This window comes from Prinia subflava, chromosome 31 (genome assembly GCF_021018805.1).
Source record: "Prinia subflava isolate CZ2003 ecotype Zambia chromosome 31, Cam_Psub_1.2, whole genome shotgun sequence".
In the NCBI taxonomy this organism is placed as follows: domain Eukaryota; kingdom Metazoa; phylum Chordata; class Aves; order Passeriformes; family Cisticolidae; genus Prinia; species Prinia subflava.
The window spans coordinates 892,334-917,069 of record NC_086277.1 but is presented as its reverse complement, the minus strand read 5'-3'; the positions used below and the strand labels follow the sequence as shown (position 1 = coordinate 917,069).

Here is a 24,736-nt window from a genome sequence, read left to right as displayed (position 1 = left end):
CGGGGCGGGGGCTCACAGGGCCGGGGGAGGCAGAACGGGAGCGGAAAGAGGGGCCCAGAGCCTGGGCAGGGCAGAACGGGGAGGGGATGCGGCCCGCAGGGCCCCACCGGTGCCCCCAACGACCCCCCTTTAACCGGCCCCATTCCCGCTCCCCGCGGCCACCGAGGGCCCACGCCTGCCCCGTGCTCCCTTCTGCTGCCGAGGCCCCTCTGGAGTCCCGGTGCCCCCGGGCCCCTTCCCACCGAGGCACCGGCGGGGCCCGGCCGGGACTACAGCCCCCGGGATGCTCCGGGCGCGGCGCGGCCCCGTGACGGCCCCGCCCGGCGCGGCGCCACCCCCGCCCCGCGGTGCCGGCGGCGGCCATGCTGCGGCCCAAGGCCCTGACGCAGGTGCTCAGCCAGGCCAACACCGGCGGCGTCCAGAGCACGCTGTGAGTGCGGGGGGCGGGCGGGGGGCGGCCTTCCCCGAGCGGGCCCGGCGGGCACCGGCGGCTCCTGATGCGGGGTGACGCCACTGCCAGGGGATGCTTTCCCTGCCCCGGGATGTTTTCCTTGTACTTAGGCCGGCAGATACTGCCCCTGTCCGTGCCCCAGGAGACGCTGCCCCTGCCCGGAGATGCTGCCTACCATTCTCCCGTCCCTGCCCCTGTCCTTGTTCCTGTCCCAGCCCTTGCTCCCGCCCCAGATTTTGTCCCTACTCCTGCCTATGTCCTGAACCTGCTTCAGGCATGCTGCCCCTGCTCCTGCCCCGGGAATGCTGCCCCTGCCCAGAGATGCTGCCTGCCTTTCCCCAGCCCCTGCTCCTGCCTCTCCTTGGGGATGCTTCTTGCCCTTGCTCCTGTCCCTACCCAGGGATGCTCCCTGTCCCTGCCCATGGAAGGCAAGGGGCTCTTCCAGGGGCAGGCATGGCACTGAGGCCACACACTCTGCACGGTGCTGGGCTGCAGATGGTGCTGGGACTGAGCACAGTGTGTGGGGCTGAGGCCTTGCACCGTTCCAGATGTCTGCTGCTGGGATGCCTTGTGCACAGTGCAAGGGCCATGCTCCGAGCTGGGGCCGTGCACAATGATTGTCCCCAAGGCTCATGCCCAGCCTGTGGCAGGTCCCACTGCTTCAACAGACAGAGCCATCTCAGTGCTGCACTGCCCTGCTAGGGCCTGGGGCCACTGCTGAGCTTTGTGGCTTTGGAGCCCCTCCACCCCCTGCCAAACTCCTGCAGAGTGGGAGGTCTTGGGAGCAGTGCTTGGGACAGGGTGGGAGGGTTTGCTCTACCCCTGGTACTGAAAGAGGGTCTGGTTTTAGAGGCATCAGTTTGCCTTACTGTGTTCTTCTTAGGCTGCTGAACAACGAGGGGTCCTTGCTTGCCTACTCGGGCTACGGGGACACTGATGCCAGGGTCACTGCGGCCATCGCCAGCAACATCTGGGTGGCCTATGACAAGAATGGGCACCAGGCGTTCAACGAGGACAACCTCAAATTCATCCTCATGGACTGTATGGTACGTGGGGCTGGGGCCTGCCCTGCCCTCCCTGAGGACCTGGCTGTGGTGCCAGGACCGTGCTGGGGGTCCAGGCCAAGCTGGGGTGCAACAGGGGCTGTTTCTTCCTGGGCAGGAGGGGCGAGTGGCCATCACACGGGTGGCAAACCTACTGCTCTGCATGTACGCCAAGGAGACGGTCGGATTTGGGATGCTGAAAGCCAAGGTAATGCAGGTGGGGAGGTGGCCAGGGGGTCTGCAGGGCTGCATGCCTGCTTTGGTGTGGGAAGGAGCTGTTGACGAGGATTGGGATGGAAGGGTTGGAGGAAGCTGCTGTGCCTGGGACACTCTTTGCACCTTGCAGAGACTCCTCTGTACCCCATGCCTGCCCAGGCACTGCATCACACCTTTTTAAAGTTCTAAACTGAAATAAAAATTACAACAAGCAAGTGGGCAATGGGCACACAGGTTGCAAAACCCACCTGAGCGTGGCTCATGCAATTCTCTGCTTGCAGGCACAGGCACTAGTGCAGTACCTGGAGGAGCCGCTCACGCAGGTGGCCGCATCGTGAGCGTGTAGTGGAGGCTCTGCAGTGCCACTGGGCTCCAACACCGTCACCGTCAGCGTGGGCTGGGCGTGGGCCCCATGGGCATCCCGGAGCTCTAGTGTGGTGTTAAAAATAAGGTGGCAGGAATACAAAAGCTGGGGAAATAAAAGTATGTTTGATGCTTGTGTCCATTGTGTCTGTTGTTGGGGGAGCTGAGGGGTAACAGCCTGGCTGGGCTGCCCTGGGGAAAGACAAGAAGTTGCAAGGGGCTGTTGTCAAAGGAGAGGGGTTACAACAGAGCTGAGCCCCAGCACAGCCCTGCCGGTCACGCTGGGATAGCTGGGGGCGGTGGGGGCTCCTTCCCGTCCCTATTTCCCTGGCTTTCACACGATGGCAGCAGAGGCGAGGGAAGATTCAGAACAGCGGGAGCCGGGCTGAATGGGGGTTCTGCTCCTGGCACAGCTGCCCTCGCTGCTGTCCCACCCTACATTGCCCTGCTCTGCCCATGCTGTCCCGGTCTGCCTTTGCTGCCATCGCACCACACACTGCCCTGCTCTGCCCGTGCTGTCCCGGTCTGCCATCGCTGCCCTCGATACCATCGCACCCCTCCCCTCCCCACGCTGCCCTCCCTGCCCATGCCATCCTCCGTGCGCCTGCTGCTCGTGTTGCCCTCGCTGTCCTGTGTGCGCTGCCCCAGCCTGCCCACGCTGCCCTCGCACCCCTCCCTGCCCATGTTGCCCACGTTGTTCGTGCTGTTCTCGCTGCCCCAGCCTGCCCCGCACTCAGGATCGGGCCCTGGCTCCTCCTCCGGCCGCCCCGTGACGGTCCCAGGGGTGACATTACCTGCCCAACCTGCGCTGCGACACCCAGTCCCACCCCTTGAGTCAACCGGCCGCGCTGTCGCCGGCCCGGCCTCTCTCGCTGCCGGCTGTCCCGAACCCTCCGCGCCCCCCGGACCCTGCGGTCCCGCCCGCTCCCCGGCACAGAGGAACCTTCGCTCGCTCCGTCTCCCCGCTCGGCGCCTCCGGGAGCCCGGCCCGCCCCGCCGTCTGCCCCAGGCTTGGCAGCGGCAAGGAGGAAACCCAGGGCGGCCCTGCGACGGCAGGCGGCAGCCGGGGCGACATGGGCAGCTCCGAGGAGGACTACAACTTTGTCTTCAAGGGTGAGTCTTGGCCTCGCTGCGATCCCCCACTTATCCAAAAGAGGTGGAGCAGAAAGCCAGGAGCTGCGGGGAGAGAGCGGCTGTGTCCCGAGCTGGGACGTTGTGGACTATCCCTGCAGCTATGATGGGCTTCGGGAGCTCCGGAGGGTCAGGGGACTGGGGAACAGGCACCGACTGCTGACAGCAGTGAGACCAGGGCTGGTGTGCGGCGCCAAGGTCCGCAGACACCCGGGGAGATCCACACTCACCCCAAGGGTGCAGGTGTGCCATGCCAGGCAAATTGCTGTTGAGGGATGGGGCGGCTCTAAAAGCTGGGGCTGAGTGTGTGAGACGTAAATGCCACCAGAGCCTGTAACCTCCGAAAGCAGTGGGCATTAAAAAGTCATTTTCTGTGGTGACCTGAGTGGTGGCACATGCAGAGAACATGGGGGTCAAACCTGAGCTGGAGAAATGGGGACACAGCCTCACACCTCCTTGATGAACTCCTTGAGCCCACCTGGTCTCTGCCAGGTACTATTGGCTGGACTCTGCTGGAGTTCAGGGCTCCCTCTGGGCAAGTGGAGACAGACAGGCTCTGGTGTGCCACCCGTCCTGGGTGCCCACTGCAGCAGGGTGACCCAGGGCTCACCAACATCCTTGCCCTGCTCCTGCTGCCCAGATCCCAGTAGCCACGACCCCCCTGAACAGCTCTGGGGCCACACCAGCACTAGGGAGCGCAGGCTCCCACGGTGACCCCCGTTTGCTGATGGAGCAACCACACTAGAGGTTAAAGCCACACAGCTGCCCAGCCTCTGCAACCTGTTTGGGGTCATCAGACAGCAAGCAATGCCCATGCAACCAGTGCTGGTAGCTGGGGCAGTCCAGTGGGATTTCTTCTTCCTTCCACAGTTGTCCTGATCGGGGAGTCTGGGGTGGGAAAAACAAACCTGCTCTCTCGTTTCACCCGCAACGAGTTCAACCATGACAGCCGCACCACCATCGGCGTGGAGTTCTCCACACGCACAATCCTGGTGGGAGACGCCGTGGTGAAGGCTCAGATCTGGGACACCGCCGGACTGGAGCGGTACCGCGCCATCACCTCAGCGTAAGGATGGCAGGCCTGAAGTCCATGCTGCTCCTGGGGCCTGGGCTCAGCCCCATGGGTGAGGATGCTGGGGGCGGTGGATCTGGAGCATGGAATGATGATGAATTCTGTCACAGGTATTACCGGGGGGCTGTGGGGGCCCTGGTTGTGTTTGATATCACCAAGCACCAGACGTACGATGTGGTGGACCGCTGGCTGAAGGAGCTGTATGACCATGCTGAGGCCAGCATCGTTGTCATGCTGGTGGGGAACAAGACCGACCTCGCACAGGCTCGAGAGGTGCCCATGGAGGAGGCAAAAATGTTTGCAGGTAGGCACCTGCCACAGGGCTGGAACCTTGAGAACCTCCCCAAAAGCATGGACCTGCACCAGTGCAGGTACCTGAACATCTCTGAAGGTGTTCCAGATTGGAGCCATGTCCTCACTCGGGTGTGCATCATCTCAGGGGGCTCCTCTCCTTGCAGACAACAACGGGCTGCTGTTTGTTGAGACTTCGGCACTGGACTCCACCAATGTTGAGGAAGCATTTGAGACCATCCTGAAGGGTACAGACACTAGTGCTGTGGTGCAGCAGGGTCCCAGGGCATTGCGAGGTCCATTTCCCAGGGATTCAGGGCTGTGCAGATGATGTGCAGCACTTCTCTCCTTGCTCCACTTGAGCTATTTTGGGCTAGTTTCATGAGATCTTTTGGTGGTGTCTTTCTGGGTGCTTTGGTTTTCAGCCTTTGGTGCTGGGCGTTTCATTCCCCACATCCGAAGCTTTGTTCTCATGGCCCCTGGGCATCCCTGAAGCCCCAGGGGCTGCTTCTCCCCCATGATCTCCAGTCTCCTTCCTGTTGTCCTGAGCTCTTGACTTGGTGTCACCAGCATCCTGTCAAACCGGCCGTGGGGGCCTGGGGGGCCAGGGATGGAGTCCAAGCTCTCCAGGAATGGCAGCCAGCAGCGTCTGGGCAGTGAAGTGTGCCATGCCATGCTGAGCCATGCCAAACCATGCAGTGCTATTCCATGCCATGCCGTGCTGTGCTGTGCTGTGCTGTGCTGAACCAGCCTGGCCCAGTGAGCTGCCCGCCCCAACACAGGGTGAAGCACTAATCCCAGGTTGGGCAAGAGGAAATTGGCCAAGCACAGGGTGTTCCCCAAGCGCTGTAGGGATGTAACCTGTGGAAGCCTCTCCCTTGTCACCCCTCAAATCACCCCTCTCCTGCACAGAGGGGAAAGAGAGGCACCGGTGTGCCAAACGGTGGGCGAGCAGTGGGAGCTGCAGGCTTGAAGCTGTCCCTCCATCCCCAGGGGGCCTTGACTGACACACTTCTTCTTTGGCAGAAATCTTCTACAAAGTGCAGAAGCAGAAGCAGAGGAGCAGCCAAAGCAACACGGTGTCACTTGCCAGTGAGAACCCTGCAAGCACAGCCCCAGCACAGGGAGAGAGGCGTCCGTGCTGCGTGGCCCTCTAAACCCCCCGGGCACACCGGGAACCCCACAGCCCTGGGACACACCAGGGGCCACCAGCACAGGCTGGTGTCACCCTACCTGCACTGCCACCCCTGTCCTGGTGCAGTGGGGACCAGCAGCCTGGACAGGGGCCAAATTCTGCCATAAACAGTGAGAAGCACCAGTTCCAGGAGCTCTTCTCTCTCGGTTTCATTTTTGCTGGGCCCTGATTAGCATCACCACTGTCACGCACCGTATCAGCCCTTCTGGAACTGCAGGGCAAAAGGACCAGGACACATCCCTGAGGCACCTCTGGGGAAGAAGCCAGGAGGTTCTGGGCAGGACCATGCCAGCAAGAGGAGCCTCTCTGATTGTTTCTGGCCCTGGGGTTTCTCCTGTAGGGCCACCCTGCGCCATGCACTGAGGATGTGGCTGCCCAACAGGTGTCTGTCCCACCAGGGACTGCTCTGGAGTTGAGTCAAGCCCTGGGCTGTGAAGTGGCAGCACTCAGCCCTCGGCTGTCTCATCCCTAGACAACTGTCCCATCCCCAGACATGGGGCACATGTGGTAGCAGGACCAAGCGAAGGTTCCTGCTGTCTGCATGGCAGGACAAGGCTTGGCACAGGGCCCAGTGCCATGGGGCCGGGAGCAGCTCTGTGTCCAGCACGGGTGTGACACAATCATTAAAGGACTTGTGAAATGCAGGTTTACTGAGCTGGAATTCCTGCGTGTTTGTGGTCGACGCCCTGGATCCCCACCTTCATAATGTGCTGAAGATCGTGGCCTCCAAAGCAGCCCAGCTGGATGCCACGGCTCCCCTGTGCCCCCTCCTACCCTGAAGCCATGCTCCCCCTGTGCCCCCTCCCCGTGCAGCCTTTCCCAGTTTAGGTCCTGTTTGAACTTTATCAGTTCAAACGATGATGCAGCCTCTGCCAGTTATTTGAAACCCCTCAGAAACGGGACAATTCCTGCTGGATTCTCCGTGCCTCCACTCGCTTTCCCCTTGCACCACGCGGGACGTGCCAGCCCAGCTCCGCTTCACATCCGCGGCTCTGCGTGGAGCGCATGGCCCCGGCAGGAGCACACACAGGTGGTGGCCGGACCCTGCCCCCTTACCTGGCCCAGGTGAGCACACCTGAGTGCTGACGGGCAGCCCCGGCCGCCAATGGGTGCGGAACAGGAAAGGCTGTGGCCACCAATGGGTGGCGGGGGACAGCCCCTGCCAGCGCTGGGTGAGGCCCGGAACTCCCAGTTAGCCCAGTGCGAGGGGGGCCGTGGTGCTGGGCGAGATGCGGGGCAAGGATGATGAGTACGATTATCTCTTCAAAGGTGGGTCTGCTGCCCTCGGGGCTCCCCGCAGCACCCTGGGCTGGGGCGGGGATATAACACTCATTTCCCGGGACGGGGCTGGGGTAGGTTTCTTGTGGTGTTCCGCTCTGCTGAGAGGGAGGGTGGATGTGCTGAGGCTGGGGTTGAGGCGCTGCCGCTGCCGGAGGGTTTGGGGGAGCTGCTCTGATGGTTCGTGGTCCCGGTGCTGGTTACAGCGGCTCTGTGCTGCTGCGGGGCAGGCTGGAGCCCCGGCTGGAGCCCCGGCCTGGAGGGGCGGCCGTGGCCGTGGCAGGGTGCTGGTGCCGGCCGTGGTGGGGAAGGCTGGTCCGTGGAGCTCTGTGGGTGCTGTGTGGGGCCCTGAGGACCCGTGGGTCCTTTGCTGTGCGGCTCTGGGCGAGGGGAGCGCAGCCGGGGGCTGAGCAATCAACCCCAAGAGAGACAGCTCGCCCTCCCATGGAGGGAGAGGGTCCAGGGATCCAGGCTTGTCCTTCCTGGTGCTGGTGGTGCTCTGACCTCACTGCTGTGCAGGGGGCGGGTTGGGGACAGGGACAGGCTCTTGGAGACACAACACTGGCATTTCTGCCCGTGGGAGCCCAGCATGCCCCTGAAGCACCCCATCCCTGTGCATGCCAGGCTTCCCTACTGTGGCCAAAGCAGGTGCTGTGGAAGCAAAGGGACATCTTGGCAATGCCACAGCCTCCTGAGCCATGAAATCCAGGGTGTGAGCTCACCAGTGGGTGGCTGTGAGTCAGCCTACCCACACAGGCCTGCCCGCAAGGGCCTGGGTAATTCTAGCCACCGATGTGACGTAATTCCAACCAGCAGTGTGCTGGTAGCCCCTGGTTCCTTGCACACCTCCCCTGGCTGCTGCCCAGGAAAATCCTCCTCCCTGGGGTTAGTCTGGGACCTGGTGTGGGAGAAGCTCTGCTGCTGAGTGAATACAATGCCCAGACAGGAGCTCTCCCAGCTGCTTTGTTCTGCACTTCCCACCTGGTGCTGTGCCCGCTGTGTGGCTCTGAGGGGGCTTCAGCACAGGGTCCTCCTGTGTCTGTCCATCCCCTGTCATCCTACAGGAGCCAGGGCTGGGTGCAGCTCATACGGGCTCTTCATTCCCCTCCTGGGTCCCACGGTGGTCTCTGGAGTTCTAGAGAACTCAGTTTTCAGTGGAAGGGCAGCTCATCCCTTCCAAAGCAGGAGCAAAGTCAAAGGGGACTGCAGTGTCCAGGGGCATGGAGCTGGGCTAGTGCTCCCAGGGTCCAACTCCTCTGTGAGCCCAGCCAAGCCCTTGAGAAAAGGGAGGTTGTCACAGCTGGAAGCTGCATTATCCCAAGTTCCACTGACACAGGAGTATGAGTTGTTGCAAAGCACATTGCATGTTCCAGCTGTGCCAGGCTGTGATACTCTGGAGGGGCTCAGTATGGCTGAGGAGCAGCTCTGGGCATGGCTGTTCCTGCAGCCCTTCCTTGGGGCCCTGTGTGGAGCTCCAGGCTGTTTCCATCCCTGCTGTGAGACGTGGTGTGGTGAGCACCTTTGGAGGCAGTGAGAACAGCATGTGTCAAATGCTTTTTGTGCCTGGGGTAGGGGGTGGTGCTCCAGCTCCTCAAGCCATTCAAGCTCAGGGACATGGGTCTCATCACCTCCTGCACCCTGCAGGACCCTGCACCACCCACCCTGCATCCCTGGTGTGCTCCAAAGCCCTCTGGAGCCTGCCATGGAGCGTGGCACTGCCAGGATGGGGGTTGTGGCGGTTGAGCTGGGGAAGCAGCAATTTCCTGCTGTTGGTGTAAAACCAAGCCCAGATCAAAACTTTGAAGCTGGGAAAGTGATAATGATCCTGGCTCACCACTGGCCTGCATTTCCTTTGGTCTTGTCCAGGGTGGTCTGTGCTGTTACGGTCCTCTCAGACCTCCATGCAGTGGGCAGCAGCTGAGAAGTCTCCCCAGCAGCTGGGCAAAGAGTGAGGGGGGAATTCTGCCCCTCTGCTCCACTTTACCGAGAACCCCCTGCAGTGCTGCCTCCAGCTCAGGGGACCCCCAGCACAGGAAAGATATGGAGCTCCTGGAAGAAGTTGGGCAGGCCACAGAGATGTTCCAAGGGCTGGAGCCAGGCTGCGAGAGCTGGGGATATTCAGTCTGTAGAAAAAAGGCTCTGGGGGAACCACAGAACCCCTTCCAGTGCCTAAAGGGGCTCCAAGGGAGCTGGAGAGGAACGTTGGACAAGAGCCTGAAGGGATAGGACAGTGGGGAATGGCTTCCCGCCGCCAGAGGACAGGGATAGATGGGATATTGAGAAGGAATTCTTGGCTATGAGGGTGGTGAGGCTCTGACACAGGTTGCCCAGAAAAGCTGTGGCTGCCCCATCCCTGGGAGTGTTCAAGGCCAGGTTGGATGAGGCTTGGATTAACCTGGTGTAGTGAACCAAGGAGTGGAACAAGATTGGCTTTATGGCCCCAAACACCCAAACCATTGTGTGATGCTGTGGAGAAGCTGCTCTTCCCTCATTCACTGGCTGTCCTGACACAGCCATTGCCAGCTCCAGGTGCTTTACAGCTTCCCCCAGTGATTCCAGAGAGCTGTTCCCCTCACTGCTGGGCTTCCTGGTGCCAGGCTGTTTGCTGCCTGCCCTACACTGAGGGTTTTGTCAGCAGAGTGGCTGCACTGCTGCAGGCTTTGCACCATGCAGGGAAGCCATGCCTATGAGCTGGAGCTCATGGAAAGGGTTATCCAGAACATGGAGCAACATCCTTGCTGTATGACAGCTGCTGAGCCTTGGCTGAGTGTAACTCTGCCTGCTGGGGCTCCTGCAGTGTGTGGCATCCCAGTGGCCCCTTGCTGGTGCTGCTGTTCCTGTGTCCTGCCCACCTTGGTCACTGGATGGTGGTGACCACAGTCCTGCTGTTGTCCAGACCTGGTGGGGATACACGTCCCACAGGCAGGTGAAGTGAAATGTCTGAGTACACCTGGGGAATGAACAGAATTGGCAGTGAGGGAATTAAAAATAACTTAAAAAATGAAACCGAAAACCTGTTGAGTCATAAACTCAACAAACTTGACTGGGAAGGTGTGTGATAAAGCTCCCCAGAGCCTGTTTCTCCAGCTTTTACAGGAACCAGCCAGATCTGGGACAGACAGAAAATGCATTTAACCCACACCCAGGAACTTCCCGGCTCATGGGCTGGACCAGCAGCAGCAGAGGAGGATGCTTCCTGTCAAACCATGTCTTTAAGTCCTCCAGTGTGCCCTCAGGGTTGGAGGGCACATAGGGTTGGCAAGAGGAGCCCCAGATCTGCCTGGCCTCTGGCCTGGCTCTCCCTGCACAGGTCCTGATGCTGGTTTTCTGGCCATTTCATGTCCATCAGTGCATATGGTGCTTTCCCATTCCCAGAGACAGAAACTTCTGGTGACTTCCCAGTGGTGGCAGGGATTTTCTCAAGGGGCATTTATAGGGATGCTGCTAGGAGGAGTGGAGGCAGCTGGTCCTGCTCTGCTTCACCCCTCCCCTGTCAGCTTTTCCTGGGTGAGATGGGGTCTGGATGAGGAGATTCCCATTCCTGGCAGGCTGTGGGGTGGGGTGGGTGGCTTTCTGGGGGGCTGGGGGAACTGACACCCTATTTGTGCCCCCCAGTTGTGCTCATCGGGGACTCGGGGGTGGGGAAGAGCAACCTGCTCTCGCGCTTCACCCGCAACGAGTTCAACCTGGAGAGCAAGAGTACCATCGGGGTGGAGTTCGCCACCAGGAGCATCCAGGTGGACAACAAGACGGTGAAGGCTCAGATCTGGGACACGGCCGGGCAGGAGCGGTACCGGGCCATCACCTCAGCGTGAGTTTCCTTGCTCTCCACCTGTGGCCCATGCCTGGGGCCCTGCTGTGACCCTGTCCCCTCACTGTCCCCCAGGTACTACCGGGGGGCAGTGGGAGCTCTGCTGGTCTATGACATTGCCAAGTACCTGACGTATGAGAATGCAGAGCGCTGGCTGAAGGAGCTGCAGGACCACGCTGATGCCAACATTGTCATCATGCTGGTGGGCAACAAGAGTGACCTGCGGCACCTACGGGCCGTGCCCACCGATGAGGCCAGGAGCTTTGCAGGTATCCTCCCCCATCCTGTGCAGTCCCATCCCATCTGGCTGGAGTTCGTGGCACTCACCTGAGCTCACACTGTTCATGCAGAGAAGAACGGGCTGTCCTTCCTTGAGACGTCTGCTCTGGATTCCACCAACGTGGAGACAGCTTTCCACAACATTCTCTCGGGTAAGGGGCAGCCAGGAAAGAGAGGGGCAGGAGTAGAGATGGTTTTGGACATTGTGTCTTCTCAGGACACCCCTGGGGGCCTGGCTGTACTGGGTGGGATCTGGGTTGGAATCCTTCTCCCCTGAATGGGGAGAGTTGGGCATTTGCACTCCTGGGGCTGTGTGTTTGTGGAGGGAGCAGCTCCCCCACTGAAATCCTTACCTAAACAGCTTTTTCACTTCCCCTCTCCCTGCTGGCAGAGATCTACCGCATCGTGTCCCAGAGGCAGATCGCTGGGCAGCCGGAGGCAGAGTTTGGCCCCTCTACCACCATTGAGCCCATCCGGGTGCTGCCCATGCAGCAGGAGGGCCGGCAGGCACCCTGCTGCCAGAACATCTGAGCCCCTGGGGTGCCCCCATCTTGACCCCCCACCACCCAGCACCCGGTGGCATCGTGTATCTCACCCTCCACCTGCCTCAGCTCCCTGAGCAGTGCAGGCTGGCAGCTGCTTTTGTGTGCACCATCGTCCTGGCTGTATGCTGATCTGCCTGTGTTTGTGTGGGACCAACAAAAACGGGGGGAGGCGAAGCATCAGGGTGTCTCCCCTCTCTCCCCAAGGTTGGGAGCATGCCATCCCCTGTGTCCCTGCTCCCTTTAGCCCTGCAGGCACAGTTGCTGGGTGACTGGGTGGCATTGAACAAGCCCAAACTCGGTGGGTCCCTGTTTGTTGACACCCTGTGTGCAGCCCCGTGGGATGGGTGTGGAGGGGGACACTGAGTGCATCCTTCTGCCTGTGAAACCAGCAGTGCTGCAGCCAGTTGTGCCCAGCCCTGTCCCTGCAGCACTGAGAGCTGGGAGTGCCTCTGGGTGCTGCTGGGGCCATCCAGGGTGGGGTGTGGGGGTGACACTGTTTTTGTGTTGTGACTCCCTCCCTGTGGCATAACCCCAGCAAAGGAAAAGCTGTGACATTTCCATGGAAAGAGATGTGGGAGCAGGGACTGGGGGGCCTTGGCCTTCGGGGAGCTCCAGGGAGGGTACAAGGGGAGAGACCAGGGATTGGGGGGGGCTGAGGGCGAGGGCAGGGATGAGGTGCAGAGGGTGGGGACACTGTCCCTCTGCACAGCTCCTTGTGTGGGAGCCAGTGTCAGCACTGGGGACCCCTCGGCTCCAGCTGCAAGGACCCCCTGGCATGGCTTGGCCCTTCCCTGCTGAGTGTTTGGCCACTGTGGCTGGTGGCTGCATGGCCCTGCCTGGGGACGTGCCACCACTGGATGGAGTGTCTGCTGCAGTCTCCCTTGCCTGGGGAACAGCGGCCACCTCCCAGGGTGGGCATCACCCACAATGCTGGGTCGAGCCCTGTGCTGCTGTCAGGGGTGATTGGCAGGGGTCAGTCAAGAGGGGTGTAGGTGGGAAACCCTGCACCGCTGACCCAATACCGGGAGTGTGGCCCCTGTCACAGTTTTGGGGGTCTCTTTCTCTCCAGAGCTGTCCCCAGTCTCTGCATCTCACTTGCCTGTGCCAGTAGGAGTTGGCCAGGGCTTCCCCCTTGGGACATGATTTCTCAGTGAAATGGAAATTGAGGCAAAATCCCCAAATAAAGCTGCTGTTGAAGCCTTTCTCCCTCTGCCAGGTCTTTCTTTCAGGCAAGAGCAGTGCCAGCCCCACATGGGGCAGCTGGGAAGCAACCACAGGCGATGAAGGGTGAGGAGGAGAGGAGGGTTGGGAGGAAGGTATGGCTGTAGCCTGGGCAAGGGTGTGTCCTGCTGGGAGGCCAGAGGGGAGAGTTTGAAATTCAGGGTTAGAAGAAGGTGGGATCCTGCTGCTGGCACAGGGGCAGTGTAGGGATGCACAAATGGGGTGCAGAAGTGGCTGCACCATATGGGTGCCCCTTTTTATCCACCCACTGTGCAGCCACCCCAGCTCTGGCAGCACCTTAACCTTGGCTCCAGCCCCCAGCACTGTGTCCTACACCACAGCACTGCCCCCTCCAAAGGCAGCCTCATTCCTGAGCTGGCCAGACCCACCCTCTGTCATACCCTGGGTCTGACTACACCCCGGGCTGTCCCCGGGTGAGGGGTGGCCACTGCCCCACAGGCTGTGCTTTACCCCATGCCCACCTCAGCTGGCAAAGCGCTGGCAACATGCAGACCAGCTGGAGCTGCCAAGCACCACCTCCTCCCATACCATCTGCCCACACCAAAATGCGGTGCCAGGAGTGATGTCAGCCCCACCGGCTGGAGAGGTGGGCATGCAGGGCATGGATGCTGCTCCACAAAGGGACAGGGCTGAGCCAAGTGTCCCTTGGGCCTCTCTGGCTTTGGACGTCCATCAGCCAGGCACTGGCATGGACACAGGGGATGATGAGTTCATTTAGATTTGTGGAGACACTCTTGGGCTGAGCCACTCAGGTTTTTTTCCAGGCTTTCCAGTTTTCAGATGTTTTCTGCTGGGATGAAGAAGTGGGAAGGGTGAAATGTGGCACAGGGTGGCTCACGGACATGGGACATGCTGGCACCAGCACTGGGAGAAGCAGCTGCCTCAGGAGGCTCCTCATCTCACAAGTGCTTTAGTGAACCCCAAGAAGTGCTGCCAAAAGCATGGGGGATGCAGGAGGGGTGGCAGAGGGAGGTCCAGCCCCACTGCCCTGGAACTCAGCCCAGCAGGGCCTTGTTCTCAGCCACTGCTCCTGGTTCCTCCTGAAGTGCAAAAAGACACAAACCAAGAGCAGATACCAAGTTTCTTAAGTAATAATACTTTAATAAAATTAAGTTCTTAATGTAATTTAGCACATTTAATACATTAACCCTTTCCCTTCTTTGTTTTCTACAAGTTGTGCAACATCATTATTTTAATTTTATTTTATTTTAATTTTTTTCCTTCTCCCATTATACTATATGCCTCAAAACTCAGACAACAAGCCTAACTCTACTTCTGTGTTCGGTTATATCTCTCTCTCAGGCCTTTATTTTTGCGTGATGCCAGAGAGATGAAAATACCTGGATGGAACATGTGATCGGTTTCCAATAGTAACAATCCTGACTACAGGTTTCCTATGATGTTAAAAGAAATGAGGAAAAGAAAAAAATAAAAAAGCTAACACAAAATAATAGGGAATGGACTTTGAATGGAAGGGCCACACAGTCGGCAGGGCTGGGTGACTTTGTGGCCAGCTGGCTCAGCACGAGGCGGGAGTGCTGTGGGGCAGGACCGTGCCACAGCGCCCAGACCCGAGGGAAAGCGGATACACCAAACTTGGACATCAGCCTGAAGCGAGGATGAGAGGAAGCACAGGTGGTGCTGTGCAAGCAAAGCATGAAGGGCTGGGGAGGGCTGTGCTGCCCCGGGTGAATATCAGCGAGAGCGGCTGCTGGGGGGACCCAGGGCTTGGGGGTCGTTTTAGCACGAGTCGTGTGGGGAATCCCGCTGGAGCCGGCCTGCCGGGGTCCCCACGGCAGCACGCTGAAACCTGGATCTCTTTGATACCGGGGCAGAGCCAGAGGAAGTCCTCTGCAGCCCTACGGGCTCCCGACTTCGAAGTCGGATGCCCGGGGGCTGCTCTGGGCATCCCTGGGGATTTCCTTGGCTTGCCTGGGGCTGGGATCAGAGCTGGCTCTGCAGCAGTTGCCAGACCTGCCAGTCTGGGATCCGCCAGCCCTCTGCCCATTGCCTTTCATGTTTGCTTAACACTGCTTTCGAACTCAGGAGCAAATCCCTTACTGCAAAACAAGATCCAGCCCCTGGTCTTTTTTTCCCCTTTTTTTTTTTTTACAATTATCTTGAACAGAATTCATAAAGAAAAAGGTAAAAAGAATGCTTATGGTTTCACAGATAAGCAAAACAGCCTGTGACCACGTCTTGTGTCCCAGCTCCTGGGAGCCAAGAACAGATCTCAATGGCCACACCACACTGCTACGTCTCACCGCTCCATTTCTCTGCTAGTTGTTTCAAAAGCATCATCATAAGCCCGGAAAGCACATCCTGCTGTCAGCAACCCAGTGCCACCACTGGATGGGGAATTCATTTTTGCACAGGCAGTAGTGGAACTACTCCAGATTTTACATTAGTGTCACTTTAGTGGGGGTGACTTTCAATTTGCTCCATTGGCAGCCCTGAAGCGATGCTGGAGCAGATCCAGCGGGGATGCCGCAGCCTGCCAGGGCTGCACTGACTCCAGATTCCAGTAGAGTAACCCACTGGAATGGGGGAGTCACATGGGAGGGAGGCAGGAGCTGCCCAACCTCTGCTGGCACGGCACGGGCAAACCAAAGTCTGCCTAGCACAATTCCAGCTGAATTTTTCACTGGGTCAGCTGACAGCAGGACATGACTTCAAGTTTCTACAGGATGTGAAAACCCACACTAAAACACAGAGATTCCTCCCTAACATCCTAGAAAGGGTTTTGGAAGAACCAGCCCACGCTGGCTCTGCTGCCACCAAGGACACCTTGCTGGGGCTCAGCAGAGGTGGGACAGGACCCACCATCCGTACACAAGTGAGGATAAAGTGCATCCACTCTCCAGTCCAGGGCACCACTGTACAATGTCCATCACTGACGCTTTTTCAAGTATCAACTAAAAAAAATGAGGTAAAACAAAACTGAAAGAGCAAACAGGCCGCCTCGCCACCCCAGCAGGGAAGGACCAGGCGCTTGATTCCACCGAGCATGAACCCCCCTGGAAGTGCAGGAGACACCGTGCCCTGCTTCACAAAACACCCCAGGGTGCCAGGAGGGTCCTGGGGAGGGATCTCAGATTCACAGTGCTATTTATACGCAGAAACCTAATGACAACTGTCTTCATTCCTGTCCTGACCTATTGCATGGCTTTGCTGAGTGATGAATGCTGGTAAAGGCTACCCCAGCCCCCAGAGCAGGCATTGTCAGGGGGCAAGGGGCAGCACCACGCTCCTTGAAGGCATCTGTGTGGATGCTCCCGAGCTGCAGGAGATCCGTGGGTTTGCTACGGCTGAGCCAACACAGAGAGGAGCAAAGGCTAAACCCAGAGGGAACCAACCTCCAAGGGCGTTTTCCTTGCGGCATTGGCTTTGCTAAACGACAACGTTGCCTCTTGGATGTTTCTTTCTGAATTCTCTCCTTTAAGCAGAGATTTTGGTGCAGTGAAAAGCACCACCAGTGCTGGCCTGTGTCTGGAATGAACGGAGCAGCTGGCAGGGGCTGTCTTGCCCTGCCCTGCGGTGCCCAGAGCGTGTCTGCCATCACAGTACCCCCTGCGTGCCGCCAGCTCGAGGAGCCCTTGCTCCCACTCTCAGCATTGCAGGGACTCAGGATCCATCCAGAGACAACCCCCTGTGCTGGCTAAGAACAGCCTTCAGCCTCCTCTGTGCTGCTGCAGCCAAAATCCAGGCATATGCCACAAGTGTCACTGTCCCTGATCAGGACAGCGTCGGGGCAGCTGCCGGGAAGCAAATGGGGAATCGGGAATGTCGTGGCCCATTAGGGCTGCAAGAAGGCCCCCTCGAGCCAGCAGGGCTCTTCCACACATCTCACCCGCAGCTCCAATGCTCGAAACTGATATTTGGAGGCCAAGCAAAGAAACACCCAACAAACCAAATCTCCTGGAAGATGCCATGTGCTGAGCAAGTGAGCTCATCCCGAGGTGTCTCCCACTGCAACGCAACCAGGGTGAGGGAGAACCAAGAAAAAGAAAGCGAACAAACAAAGAGGGAACAAACCAACCCTAATGCCCTGACACTGCCCAGAGCAAGGGCAGAGCCTCTGCCCAGCACCTCGCTGCCTTCGAGCTCTGTCTGTCACCTTACAGAGGGGAGATCACCCAATCTTCCTTTCCTTCTCCTTCACACCTGGGATGGTCCCACCTGCCCATCCCAGGATCTTCCCACACCTTTGGTGCTTGGAGAAGTTCAAAAACCAAGAACAGCCCAAGGAAAGTAACAGCAACTTTGAACATTTTTCTGCAATTTCCTGCTCCAAGCCCAAGGCTGGAAGTCAGAATAAGGCAAAAATTAATGGCCTAAAACTTCCTTATTTTGTTCCACGACTAGCCAAATCTGTCTATTTTTATTAAAAAAGCAACATAAACCCCCAAACGTATCTTTTTAAAAAAATACATATTATTAGATCCATTTTTTGTCTTTTTTTTCCCCCTCTATAAAAATAACTTCAGGACTTTGATTGACAGTAGGTACCAATTGGTGGTCATTATTTTGTTAGGCTTTCGGTCATTTATTTGTTTGCTTCAGAAAAATAGTACCAAAAAAAGATGGAATTCCTGGGGAAGTTAACAATGATCATGTTCACAAGTTTATTTTACATTCTGCTCTGTCTGGGATCACTTGGATCTACTATAGATTAAACAATATGGATAGCATCTACTATTTGAACTAGTTAATTTTTTTTTAATCTTTACTCTAGGATTATATGAAATAAATTTGAGTGTTTATTATTATTAACATTTTTTAATACCCATCAACGCAAACCTTTTTTTTTTTCTTCTCATTTTTGGTTAAAAACAAACAAATAGGAAAAAAATTTCTTATTTTAAAATGCTTCTTTGAAAGGCAACAGAGCAGAAGCATCACCCCGTCTTCCTGCTGCTTTGGGAGGGGGAGCAGGGCACGGAGTGGATTCGGGGTGTGAGGGGGACAGACTTCACCACCCCTCAGCCCACAGCGAGGTCACGGCTGCTCAACACATCCCTAAAGCAGCTCCTGGGACAAGACCCCGTGAAACACTTCAGGATGTGCCCGAGCCAAGCGTGTGCTGAAGTGATTTCCTGCATTCAAGGAAGCTCAGAACCCAGTGCTCCCATTGCTCTGGCTGCTCCTGCAATTGGTGTCTTGCAGGAGATGTGCCCACACTAGCTTGGGGGAGCACACAGGGTGACCTGTTCCCATCCAGGATGGGCTGGAGCACACAGGGTGACCTGTTCCCATCCAGGATGGGCTGGAGCACACAGGGTGACCTGTTCCCATCTAGGGTGGGCTGGAGCACACAGGGTGACCTGTTCCCATCTAAGATGGGCTGGAGCACACAGGGTGACCTGTTCCCACCTAGGATGGGCTGGAGCACACAGGGTGACCTGTTCCCATCTAAGATGGGCTGGAGCACACAGGGTGACCTGTTCCCATCTAAGATGGGCTGGAGCACACAGGGTGACCTGTTCCCATCTAGGGTGGGCTGGAGCCAGTCAGGAGCTTTGTGTATCTCAGCCCCTGGCTGCTTAAAGCACCACAACAAGCCCACGGCTCTGGTCTGGCACAAGCTCCAAAGGAATGACCATGGATGAACTCAAGATCACACCTGGCCTGAACACTGGGACCAAACCCTCCTGTCCCTGCAGCCTGCCCAGCACAAGAAGAGACGGAGCCAAAGCCTAAAGGGAGGCAACAAAGACAGTGACCACCCAGTGGATCCACAGAGCCCTCCACCAGCACGCCCAGCCAGGCCAGTAGTGGCCATCAGTCCTGCCAGGCAAGGCCGTGGAAAGGACCACAAATTCTCATGTTACACTGGGCTGTCTGCAACCAGATCAAGGACAAAACTCCTCTGGGATGGGATCAGTGCTGGTAACAAGGAGGAGGAGGGCAGGGAGGTGGGCAGTGCCAGCTTTGCCTTCTGAGCACCCAGCCCTCCAGCAGCCCCTGTCCCAGGGAACCACAGCAGGAGCAAACTCTGCTCCCCAGCACCCGCTGGGCAGTGGGTCAGGCCAGGTCGGGTCAGGTTGGAGCCTGGGATGCTCAGGGTGCCCAGGAAAGGCTGTGCCACAGCAGGGCCAGGGCTCGCCAGGGCCAGCATGGGGTGATGCCACCCAAAGACTGCCCCAGAGCCAGCCCCGAGCTGGAGTCCACCCAGACCTTGACCCTTTCCAAGGGGACTCCCAGATGGAGCAGCCACAGGATGAGGGCACAGGCTTGGGTTTATAGTGGTTTTTCTCTTCTACTTCTCTGCTTTTAATTACCTTTTTTTTTCTCTTTTTCGGGTTTTTTGGGTTTTTTTGGTGTTTTGTTTTGTTTTTTTGTCGTTTAAATACATCCAACTGTGTTAATTTCTTATTTGTGGAAAGGGCTATCTGCACCATAACTATCACCTTTACATACACACACACACACACGAAAAAGGAAACATATATTAAAAACACTTTTTAAGCAATACTCTGGATACAAATGTATTTTTTAACCTACATATATTCTAAACCTTCTAAACTTTTAAGGATCACTTTATCATAAAATAAAATATCCTTTTTTCTTATAATAAATTACCTAATAAAAAGTATTTTTATTAGCCCAGTTCCTTGCTACATTTACATGTAATAAATGCATTTATTAAAATAGAATATTAAATTATAAAGAAATGTTCTAATTTTAAAATCTTAATCTTTTTTTCCCTCCTCTCTCTCTCTTTAAAAAACACCAGGAAATGCATCAAAATAAACCCTTCAAACACCAAACAAAACAGGTTGGAGTATTTTGATTTCAGAGGTTAACAATATTAACAGTCTGAGCCTTTGTATGTATTAAGATTATTATTTTTTAAGAAAGAAAGAAAAGAGAAAAAAATAATAGCTATCCCTCCAGCTGAAAAATACTTTTGCAAATGGGAGCTAGGACAAGATATTTTTATAGTATCTCCTCATTAACTATAAATCCAATTTTGGTTCTTTTTTTCTTTCTTTTGTTATGCATTATAATACACACTATTCTCTATATAATTTATGTCGATGAGGATGACATCACAGCGCGATATTACTTTCTCCCTCCGTTTCCCTTTGTTATGTTTTGTCACCCGCTCCCCCGCCCCGTCCCGTGTCCGAGAATCGCAGTTCGCGAACACCCCCCGAGGACGCGGGTTTGGGACTATCGCGACATACCCGCAGCTCTGGTGACATCCCACCAGTGCCGGCACCGGGGAACCCTCGCTCCCACAGCCCCGGCACTGCTCGGCTCGGCCCGGGATATCGCGTCCACAAGGAAAGGTGGCAGGGTGAGTCCCAAAGGCAGCACAGCCCCGGGTCCCAAAGGCAGCACAGCCCCGAGTCCCAAAGGCAGCACAGCCCCGAGTCCCAAAGCCAGCACTGTCCCGGGTCCCAAAGCCAGCACAGCCCCGGGTCCCAAAGGCAGCACAGCCCCGAGTCCCAAAGCCAGCACAGCCCCGAGTCCCAAAGCCAGCACTGTCCCGGGTCCCAAAGCCAGCACAGCCCCGGGTCCCAAAGGCAGCACAGCCCCGAGTCCCAAAGGCAGCACAGCCCCGGGTCCCGCAGCCAGCACTGCCCTGGGTCCCGCAGCCAGCACAGCCCCGAGTCCCGCAGCCAGCACAGCCCCGGGTCCCAAAGCCAGCACAGCCCCGAGTCCCAAAGGCAGCACAGCCCCGGGTCCCAAAGGCAGCACAGCCCCGGGTCCCGCAGCCAGCACAGCCCCGAGTCCCAAAGCCAGCACAGCCCCGAGTCCCAAAGCCAGCACAGCCCCGAGTCCCAAAGGCAGCACAGCCCCGGGTCCCAAAGCCAGCACAGCCCCGAGTCCCAAAGCCAGCACAGCCCCGAGTCCCAAAGCCAGCACAGCCCCGAGTCCCAAAGGCAGCACAGCCCCGGGTCCCAAAGCCAGCACAGCCCCGAGTCCCAAAGCCAGCACAGCCCCGAGTCCCAAAGCCAGCACAGCCCGAGTCCCAAAGGCAGCACAGCCCCGGGTCCCGCAGCCAGCACAGTCCCGAGTCCCAAAGCCAGCACTGCCCCGGGTCCCAAAGCCAGCACTGCCCGAGTCCCAAAGCCAGCACTGCCCCGGGTCCCAAAGCCAGCACTGCCCCGGGTCCCAAAGCCAGCACTGCCCGAGTCCCGCTCCTCGCTCGCAGCCAGTGCCGAAATCGGCGAAAGTTCGGCAAAGCGCGGTGGAAATGCCAGCGCTGAGCTGGGCACGCCCCGCGCCGGGGTCCCCCCGACCCCCGCGGGGCCGATGCTGCCCGGAGCCGGGCACGTCCTGCCCGCAGCTCAGCTCCCCCCGGCGCAGCTCTGCTCCAGCCCTCGGTGCCACTGCCTGTGCCCTCGTGTCGCTGCCTCGCTAAACACCACCACCACCGGCATTCACACGGCACGGCGCGGCACGGCGCGGCACTGCACGGCACGGGGCGGCACGGCACGGCACGGCACGGGGCGGCACGGGGCGGCACGGCGCGGCACGGCACAGCACGGCACGGCACGGCACGGGGCGGCACGGCACAGCACGGCACGGCACGGCACGGGGCGGCACGGCGCGGCACGGCGCGGCACGGGTCACCTCGGTCCCCACTCCGCCTCCACCGGCCCCACGGGCTGATGGAAGCCCCGGGGAACTTCCCACTCCCCAACCGGGACGAGGGGAACCAGCGGCGCCCGTCGGCACCGGGCCCGGTCGGGCGGTGCCCGTGCCCTGCCATCGCCCCCAGCAGCCCACCCCGCTTCGATGGGACGGGATTTGCAGGGCAGAGGTCTCACGGACCAGGCTGCCCGCGAGGGTCCTGCTGCTCCTAATCCAGAGCGAGGAAGGGCCGGGTTGGCGTGTGGGGTCTCAGCTCCTCCTGCCTCCCTCCAGCCCCGGGGTGTCCCCATCGCTTCAGCGCCCCAAAGGCGTTATCCCAAAAGCCCGGGAGGGACCATGAAGCCAGAGATTCAGTCCAGCTGGTTCACACAGCAAGGAGTCACCAAGGGCATCCTCGCGGTGCGAGGGAAGGGGAGAAGAGCAAGGACCCTGCTCAGTGGGCGCTGCAAAAAAGGGATGGGTGCAGGAGGAGGGGGCTGCTTTTAGTTATCGTTATTGCTGGTGAATTAGACCAACAAGTCATTTTTAGTCACCTATCAAGGAAGATACAAGTCAGAGAAAATAGTTAAGGTCATGGGCATTTTTCTTGTTTTTTGTTTTTATTTTTTTTTAAAGATTTTTATATATATACATATATTTAAAAAGAGAGAAAAAAAATTACGCAAATTTGTTGTTTAAGCCCCACAACCGGGCTCCCCATGGATGCCAACAGGCAGGGCCCGGGCTGCCCCTCTCCGGGTGCCCCATGGGGCCAGGGAGAGGCCCGAGCCCCCCGAGTTCCCTGCAGCCCCCGCTCGAGGCAGAGGTAGCTCTCGGTGCATTTACAGCGCCTGTTTTTCCTTTCTTCCAAAGTTGCTACATCAAAATATGGAGTCGGTGGGGGGTACAGCGGGAAGCAGGGGACAGGGAAAAATCAAAATAAAACAGGGGCCGAAATACTTCTATTCATTTTAAACTAGAACTGCTACATCAAGCTTTTTTTTAATATATATGTATATGTATATGTATATATATATGTGTATATATATATATATATATATAAAGGTTATTGGAACTGAAGATTTTATTAAAGGCCAACTTGGAGACTTGAGTAGGAACCTCATCTGCAGAGAGGGGCAGCCCCCCCCAGGACAGCCCCACTCCAGTTCCCAACAGCAAGCATTGGACGTTTGTTTGGGTCATGATTCTCTTTTTTTTCCCTTCTTTTTTTTTTTTTTTTTAAAGAAAGGGGGTTTGTTTTTTTCTCTAACATTTTTTCAGCATGCAGGAGGCTTTTACATCGTTTTCGCTTGTTAAGGTGAGGGAGGAGGTACAAGGAGCAGAGGTGAGCCCCCTGTACCTTCCCCATTCCCCACGCCCTACAGTCAGTGCTAGAACAGGTCCCCCCACCCCAGGTCCCCAACACAGGGGTCTCCTTCCCCCCTCCCCACTCCCACCCACCTCTTCACAACCTGGCATCAAATAAAGACATTGATCAAGAATTTGCTCACATTACCACGAACAGACTCCACTCAGCCAAGAACGACTACTCACTCACTAACACAGCGGCTGCGGAGCCGCCCCCAGCTCAGCCCCTCCAGCGCCAACACCAACACCTCTGAACACCCCTCTGAAGGGTGCTTGACCCCCCACCCGCCCCCCACCCACCCCCCAGCTCGTGCTCCAACCACTCTCTCTACATCAGTGGGAGAATTTTGTGCAATGAACGGATAAAATACAACCCTGGAGTGGGAAGGGAAGGACACGATGGAAGAGGTGGCACTGGGGAGGGGAGAGGTTCCCAGAGAACAGGAATGTCTCCCTCTCCCTTCTCTTCCCTTCCTTTCCCTTCCCTTTACTGGGACCAAACTGAGGCCAGATTTTGAATGAGAACTGGGTCAGTTTTAGGAAGCATGTGGCCACTGCTGGCCGGGGCTCCAAAGCCTTTGCCGCGGCCACGCTGCCATGGGGAGGGACGGCTGTGTCAGGACAATGCCAGGGCATGGGGGCTCTGGGGGTTCATCCAGAGCACCCCAGCCCTCCCTCACCCCACAGCCCCCACACCAGGGGGTCCAAACCACGGCGCCTTCCCCAGGAAGCGCTCACATCCCAACCCAGTCCTGGTGTGAGCGGCTGTGCCGCAGGGCCAGGACAACCGCACGGCCAGGGATTTCTTGGAGCTTTGGGGAGGAGGGGAGTACCAATTCTGCCTGATGGTGTCCCGTTAGGACGGCATTGTTACTTCTGTCTTTACTTTTTCCAAAACATCAGCATCTACTACAGCCTGGGAACATTGCCCACCCCTCCAATCTACCTCTTGCCCCTACAGAATAGATTACTGTTGATGCAAAACAGTGGAGGCATCCCATCATCTCACCACCATTTCAAACCCTCCAACTGGTTATCTGAAGATCAAAATATGGATATTTATCAGCTCAGAGCACCAGCACCACCTGCCCCAGCACACTGAGCTCAGCCCCTTCAGGGACTGCAGCTGGTGACCACGGCTGGCCTGAGCCCACTGTGCCAGGGCAGACAGCAACTGGGAGCAAGAGCAGGAAACCAAGCAGAAGAGAGGATGTTCCCAGGAACATTATTACGATGAAAATAAAGTCTCCTGTAACTGAAGGGAATAAAAAAATCTCAGATTTGTTTGTTTGTTTGTTTTCTGTTAGAACTGTCTCTGCCAAGTTGTGAAACTTGTTGGTTCAGTTCTAAATCAGGGTCCAGGATCTGTGAGCAGAAGTTGAGGGGTAGGAAATGGGGAAGTGGGAGAAAAATTATATATATGGGTTTATATACACACATATATATATATATAGGTGCTTGATTAATTAAGTGCCTATATATATATATACACACATATATTTATAGCTGGGTGTACTGGTACTCAATAGATCAATCCAACACATTTTTACCATCACAGCATTTTGGCATCCACAGACCAGCTGAACAAACCTGATGGAGTGAAGGTGCTGGCCCGCACCTTGCATGCGTTGGCCCGGGAGCCAGATGTCAAGCCCATCGTCTCCCACTTCCCAATGGTTTCAAAGTATCTCATTTAACAAAACCAGGAGTCTTGAAATTATTAAAGGATGTTCAACAAGGCAATTTTTTTTGTTTTGTTTCGTTCTGAAAAAAATATAATATATAAAAGTGGCCAACCTCAGGAAGATCCAGGAAAAGGACAGCTGAAGAGGTTTTGGTCCATAAAGAAATACTTTTTCTTCTTT

At 57.0% G+C, this 24,736-nt stretch overlaps 3 protein-coding genes across 4 annotated transcripts; all 3 read left to right on the top strand.

The window, feature by feature from the left end:
* The first annotated feature begins 275 nt into the window (after positions 1–275).
* On the top strand, positions 276–2,211 carry LAMTOR2 (late endosomal/lysosomal adaptor, MAPK and MTOR activator 2). The gene is made up of 4 exons (XM_063420537.1): positions 276–430; positions 1,335–1,497; positions 1,613–1,702; positions 1,992–2,211. Exons 1-4 carry the CDS (start codon positions 363–365, stop codon positions 2,046–2,048), a joined length of 378 nt encoding a protein of 125 aa, XP_063276607.1. The 5' UTR covers positions 276–362; the 3' UTR covers positions 2,049–2,211.
* A 696-nt stretch (positions 2,212–2,907) lies between these two features.
* On the top strand, positions 2,908–6,423 carry RAB25 (RAB25, member RAS oncogene family). Its single transcript, XM_063420522.1, has 5 exons — positions 2,908–3,186; positions 4,075–4,270; positions 4,387–4,580; positions 4,735–4,815; positions 5,594–6,423. Exons 1-5 carry the CDS (start codon positions 3,147–3,149, stop codon positions 5,722–5,724), a joined length of 642 nt encoding a protein of 213 aa, XP_063276592.1. The 5' UTR covers positions 2,908–3,146; the 3' UTR covers positions 5,725–6,423.
* Positions 6,424–6,889: 466 nt separating this feature from the next.
* On the top strand, positions 6,890–20,233 carry LOC134562887 (ras-related protein Rab-11A-like). 2 transcript variants are annotated; one of them, XM_063420516.1, is made up of 5 exons: positions 6,890–7,031; positions 10,656–10,851; positions 10,927–11,120; positions 11,202–11,282; positions 14,220–20,233. In XM_063420516.1, exons 1-5 carry the CDS (start codon positions 6,992–6,994, stop codon positions 14,249–14,251), a joined length of 543 nt encoding a protein of 180 aa, XP_063276586.1. In that variant the 5' UTR covers positions 6,890–6,991; the 3' UTR covers positions 14,252–20,233. The 2 variants fall into 2 exon arrangements, with proteins under 2 accessions (XP_063276586.1, XP_063276585.1); XM_063420515.1 differs by lacking the exon at positions 14,220–20,233 and adding an exon at positions 11,522–12,877.
* Positions 20,234–24,736: the final 4,503 nt, after the last annotated feature.

Coding starts and splice junctions, on each gene's coding strand:
- LAMTOR2 (XM_063420537.1), top strand. CDS start 363: ATGCTGCGGCCCAAGGCCCTGACGCAGGTGCTCAGCCAGGCCAACACC. Junction 431..1,334: donor GGCGGCGTCCAGAGCACGCT/GTGAGTGCGGGG, acceptor TGTTCTTCTTAG/GCTGCTGAACAACGAGGGGT. Junction 1,703..1,991: donor TTGGGATGCTGAAAGCCAAG/GTAATGCAGGTG, acceptor CTCTGCTTGCAG/GCACAGGCACTAGTGCAGTA.
- LOC134562887 (XM_063420515.1), top strand. CDS start 6,992: ATGCGGGGCAAGGATGATGAGTACGATTATCTCTTCAAAG. Junction 7,032..10,655: donor GTACGATTATCTCTTCAAAG/GTGGGTCTGCTG, acceptor TGTGCCCCCCAG/TTGTGCTCATCGGGGACTCG. Junction 11,283..11,521: donor TTTCCACAACATTCTCTCGG/GTAAGGGGCAGC, acceptor CCCTGCTGGCAG/AGATCTACCGCATCGTGTCC.
- RAB25 (XM_063420522.1), top strand. CDS start 3,147: ATGGGCAGCTCCGAGGAGGACTACAACTTTGTCTTCAAGG. Junction 3,187..4,074: donor CTACAACTTTGTCTTCAAGG/GTGAGTCTTGGC, acceptor TTCCTTCCACAG/TTGTCCTGATCGGGGAGTCT. Junction 4,816..5,593: donor ATTTGAGACCATCCTGAAGG/GTACAGACACTA, acceptor CTTCTTTGGCAG/AAATCTTCTACAAAGTGCAG.